Source organism: Drosophila innubila (assembly GCF_004354385.1).
Source record: "Drosophila innubila isolate TH190305 chromosome 3L unlocalized genomic scaffold, UK_Dinn_1.0 0_D_3L, whole genome shotgun sequence".
NCBI classification, from domain to species: domain Eukaryota; kingdom Metazoa; phylum Arthropoda; class Insecta; order Diptera; family Drosophilidae; genus Drosophila; species Drosophila innubila.
In genome coordinates this window covers 26,613,206-26,618,795 of record NW_022995376.1, presented here as the reverse complement: position 1 = coordinate 26,618,795, position 5,590 = coordinate 26,613,206, and the positions used below count along the sequence as shown (strand labels likewise).

Below are 5,590 nucleotides of genomic sequence, written 5' to 3'. Positions count from 1 at the left end.
ATATTTGATGTGAAGAGCATGTGAAGTAACTTTTACGTCTCCAACATTTTGCCTTTAATTAAAATTTCAGCAAACTCCGTTTACATCCGAGTGCGAGTATAGCCGGATCCATGCCCGCATAAATTAACTTTTCAGCTTCCCCTTCCTCTTGCCGGTTCAGGCTCCAGTCTCGATCCCAGTGTAAACGTCGCTGTAAGTACCTTATCTTAATGTGCGCCATATCTACCCTAATGCAGATAATAGGCCAGGCCGCTATTTAAAGTCTAACAACCCTTTTTATATGCAAATTGTTGCGCCACGCGTATACGCCCCAACGCCCCGACAGCTTGATGTCCCGACTCCCTGTACCTCCATGTACCTGCCTGTTCCCCATGCCGTACCGACTGCTGACTGAATGAGTACCTTAGTACCTTGGTATCTCCTCTACCTGGAATCCGACACACAACCTGTCTGCGCACACAACTTGACATTTTTTGTACATACTCGCATCCCGTACAGACATTCAATCCTACTGTGCGCTCTTTTTTTAATTTCCCTCATTTAAACATTCTGTGAAAGGTAAAAGCGAGTGTGCGTGTCGGTGTGTGTGAGTGTGTAGAACGCTCTGGAGTGGGTGTTAGCATTCCTTAGGTATTTCCAACGCTGCGGTCGTTAGTTTATGTGAACTCTATTCCAGCCCTTTATATGACATCTACAGTCTCCTTTGTCTCAGTATATGTATGTGTGAGTTTGTGTGGCTGAAAAATGTTAAAATAATTTGCAATTTAAATAGTTTTAATTAACTTTTACTAATTTGTCGACGCTCAACTTGCACAACTTGGCAAACTAATTTTAAAGTGATTTATTATTTAAACGGCTTGATGATTGGCAGCGCCCAAATAGGGCGCTAAAGTGCCAGCGGCCCAATTAGCAAGGTGTGCTTAGTGCGCTGTGGTCTCCGCTTTGATTGAGTGAAAATGTTGCGATAATCTTCTGAAAACGGCTACAACACTAAAGTCCTGAACGCTGATAATGTGTAAGATGCCCAATAGCATAGAAATTAAAGCTGTTTTAAAAGTGCTAATAATATCATATAGTGGGAAGGTCGCCTAAGCCTGAACCACACACTCATTGTAGGGCCACAACATGATTGATCGACATCCTCCTGTTCCATATGAAAAGGATTGATTGTAGCGCCTCACAAAGAAAAGTCCCAGCCCCAAAAGCACAGAGATCGTCGGAATAAGAAAGTTAACTCCAATTCTTTCCATACGCAATATTGCATTCAATCTGAAAGTATAACCAGGCTCAGTTAATTATGTTCCGATTGTAATCAATCACTCACCTTTCTTCCTTTTTCATAAAGTCAAAATTCGAGCGCCCAATAAAATGTCCACATTCCCGACACTTTGCACTGTATACCATTTTCTGTTCTTGGCATACTTTTCCATATTTCGTGGCAATATAGCTCATAGTGCTACATGTTTGTCTTAAGATCACTCGAGCTGAAGATGAGCCCTTTAAAGACCCAAGGCTGTTGAAGTTCAACATGTTTTATTCCTAAATTGGATCGCAATCGAAATCGAAATCTTTTTGAAATATATCGGGTACTAATATATATTTAAATTTAATAAGTCAGTTGCCTTCTGTGATCAAGTATAAAAGTCGTGAGACGGAACCTGAAACGAATTGGGTACTAATGTGTATTTCAGTTGCCTTCTATGATCAAGCTTCAATGTCGTGAGAGACAGGCTAAACATGTAATATAATTTAAACTTTTACCTCTTCAACCTTGAAATTTTATTTTTTACGAGATGGTTATCGATTTTAATTCGAATATGAATGTTAAATTAGTACAACACTAAGCAACAACATTTCCTTTTTTTTTTATCATGAACCACACGCACTTTTATATCCATTCCTTAAAAAAAATGTATGGTATAGGGGTATATTGTATTTGTTGAAATTTTTCCGAATCAATAAACTGGAGTCTTTTCATGGATCGAGCGTTTATTAGGCCATAATTATAATACCCTCTGTAAGCGTATAAATCCTGAAATGCACTTTAACCAGCACATTCAATGGGAAATAGCAATTCGGACTGTTATGAACGAACTGTAATGCCTATTTACGAGTATTTGTTGCTGATTTCAATTAAAGTGGAGCTTTTACGCAGCGAGTTGTCCGATTCGCTGACATTAATTTTCAATAAAAATTCTTGCTGTAAAAAGTAATTAACAACAAATTACAAAAGCGAGGCAAACATTCGCCGCAGACAATACACTTGGAGCTAATTACATTTGACGTTGCGTTGAAATGATTTTCTGTTATAACAGCAGCAACAACAAAGTCACGAAATTCACAATTCTAAAGCGAAAGCGAAAAAGTTGGGTTTTCCATTAACCAAAATAAAAAAGAATAAAAAAAAAAAAACACAAATAAATAAGGAAGAAATAACGAACAGCCTCCAATTAAATAAATCAAATAAATTAAAAGTGACCAACATAAAATTGAAAGCGAGCCACATAATTGATTTACCAATATATTTCTCCAAGTTTGGACCAAATAAAAAGTTGGACCCACAGCAAGAGTAAACTCGAAGCTGGGTCCAAGTGCGATACCAGTCTGTAATTTGTAATTGGCCAACTGCAGTCGGCAAAGTAATTGGCGCCACAGAAAAAGAGCTCCACATTTACTACCACATAAGTAAACACACACATTCGTACATGCGATACATACAGTACATAAGTATCGTACATCAATTGCCACAAACCGCTTGCAAAGTAGAGAAGCAGCCAAGTCGTGCCACACAATTTTCGGCAAGTGATGCGAAACTAATGCGCCCCAAAGTAGACTATAGAAAAAAGTGGCAGCTATTTGCTAGTGTAGTTGTAGTCCGTGTAGTTGTTGCATCTGGAAAAGTTGACCAACCAACTTTCTGACTGCCTCCAGAACAAACAGCAGCTGGCTCCCACATGTTAGCTCAAATTGCAATCATATTAAAAGCAGTTGCCGCCGACGAACGAATGAATTAAAAAAAGGCAGACATACCAACATACTGCTATGCCACATAATGGGGCACCCAGAAAATGAATGTGGCGCGAAAAGGCATTTAAAATGGTGGAGTGCTCCCAAACCGAAAACTAATCATAGTCGCCCATTGCCGTCATCAACATCGCGACAGAGGCTACTCACCGTATCCAAAACCGTAACACTTTGTCGGCATGAACATTAAATGCCCCAAGCATGGAATATGCAAGCAGGAAAATAGGAAGATGGGATGATGGGAAGAAGACGTGAATTTGTTTTTGGCGCGACAGTATGACCACATTAAAGCATGCTGCCAAATGTTAATTTCCTCGCTAAAAACTTTTGGCCATTTGCTTTATTGGAGCATGGAAATGGAAAGAAGAAAGTCAAAAAGAAATAAATAAAGAAAAAAGAGTGCTATAATTTGCGGAGCTAATGCTGAAGAAAAGCTTTAGCGAATATTCCAACAGCTGAAGTGCATTTGGTCTTATTGTATTTAGTTAATGATGAAACTTCAGTTTAAGGCTTTTGAATGGCACTTGAATATAAACCAATTTCGAGTACTGAGTTACGAAATGCGATTGCATTCTGCATCATCGACAATTGCATTTATGGTTTCATAAGTTTCTACAAAAGCCCAATGTGCATATGAATCATCATCATCATCATCATCATCATCATCATCTTACCCGTTTGGAGCACACGCAATAACAATTAATTGTACCCACATGCAACAGGAAGGAGCATAAGAAAAACTTAAACAATCACATTCACACATCCTCGGGCACAGACAATTGAAACTTTTGCCAACAACCGCCGACAACCCGGTTCCATTCACATTTGAGGACACGACAACTTTTCTACATTTCTTTTGTCCGACTGGCATCGCATCGCATCGCAACGCATCTACCAAATTATCGCAGAGATGTGTTGGCATACCATGTCCACGACTATACATTACCATTGCCATTACCATTACGAGTGCGAGTGTGTTCAGGAAACAGGAGTTGAATGTGTGTATTACATATATACAGGTCGGAACGGAACGGAACGGGATGGGAGTGATATAAGTACTTGACCGGGAAGTTGCTATGGGTGACTGCTTGTGGTCATTTTTCGTTTCTCGTTTTCCTCCCGTCTTTCATCTTCCATCTCCTTATACGATCCATTCATTTTGTCATGCGTCTCATTCATTTTGACAAAGCAGATGCCTGGTCAGCCCCAACTGATGTGGGTCGCCGTGCTCATTGGAGATTGCTTACGGCTGAAGCTGTCGGACAGCCGATGGTCGATGCAACAGCTTCAACATTTTTAAGTATTACTCGTACTATTCGTTGCAGTCCAAGTCAGACTCGTGATTGTGTCCCAGTAGCTCGCCTTTGTTGTGGTTCATTCAGTTGTATGCAACGTCCATCCAATGACCACGTCCTCTTTACACTCGTAGTCGTCGCTCTCTGTCGCTGCTGTTGCATTCTTCAACGTATTTTTAGTGGCGTCATGGGCATCATACTCGTACTTTGTATTGAAAAGTTATCTGCTGCAAATCCCAGCTATGAGAACTGTGTTTGTGTACAGTGTACAGCCGGGATACTTGCAGTATGTTCGGAACTAACCCACCAAGCTATTTATCTAATTCGGTATAGTATTAATCGTTTAATCCTCCAGCTTGCTTATTTTTTGTTTCCTTTCTTTAATATGTGGAGTCCACAAATGCCAGATTGGTGGTCGAATTTCGCCACTGTGCGAGTCTAGTATAAGTTATTCCTTGTCAACAGATACTCTCAATTTGCTTACTTATCTGGATTGTCGTCATTTTTGTACTGAATCATAACATAAATCGTTTCAAAATTGTTTGCTGGGTAACGAGATTTCGCCTGGGTTTCGACTGCAGCTCGTTTTGCAGCTACTTGTTGTCTGGTGTAGTCGAGTCCGTGTCCTTTGTCCCCATTGCCATTGTTTAATGCTCACATTAAAAATGTCTCATTGTTGTCGCTGTTTTCGTTGTCGTTGCCGTTGCCGCCTTTTGACCACACCCTTTGCGACAAATTTTCTATAACATTTTTTTCAGAATAGAATAGGCTAGACCATTGCGCCGAAAAGTTTGTTAAAAATGTAGGCTTGAGCACCCAGTGTTGAGTTTTTGGTGCACTTATTTTTGCGCAATAGCAATACACTTCTTATATGTACTTTTGTCCACTGTGGGTAACATTCCGTCAGGCGCAGTAGATATTCAGCAACAAATTTAGATTATTATAGATTACTATGTCTAATAATTTATTTTGCCATTCAATAATATTATGTAACTAACATAAGTACAAGCATGTATACGCGTATGTAACCGCTTGCATACTTGCATATCTATACACAGGCTCGTTAGATACGCAAAGTAACGGTTGAAGGGCTCGTGCCACTCGAGCCTCTTTCGTACAAAAAACCGAGACTCAAGCTCATACCCATACACATACCCGTTTGCATACCCAAAAATTGAGACTCGAGTGCTACTCGAGACCCTCGTAGCTCGGGAAACAAGATCGACCCAAACACATGCCAGCCGGTTCGATCAGCACTCCCGATTGAACAA

At 40.1% G+C, this 5,590-nt stretch overlaps 1 protein-coding gene across 1 annotated transcript; it reads right to left on the bottom strand.

Moving 5' to 3' along the window:
• Positions 1-756: 756 nt before the first annotated feature.
• LOC117787910 lies at positions 757-1,584 on the bottom strand. Its single transcript, XM_034626539.1, has 2 exons — positions 1,325-1,584; positions 757-1,269 (listed from the first exon to the last, which is right to left on the bottom strand). Exons 1-2 carry the CDS (start codon positions 1,528-1,530, stop codon positions 1,089-1,091), a joined length of 387 nt encoding a protein of 128 aa, XP_034482430.1. The 5' UTR covers positions 1,531-1,584; the 3' UTR covers positions 757-1,088.
• Between the last annotated feature and the right edge of the window lie 4,006 nt (positions 1,585-5,590).

Coding starts and splice junctions, on each gene's coding strand:
- LOC117787910 (XM_034626539.1), bottom strand. CDS start 1,530: ATGTTGAACTTCAACAGCCTTGGGTCTTTAAAGGGCTCATCTTCAGCT. Junction 1,270..1,324: donor TTTATGAAAAAGGAAGAAAG/GTGAGTGATTGA, acceptor TTATACTTTCAG/ATTGAATGCAATATTGCGTA.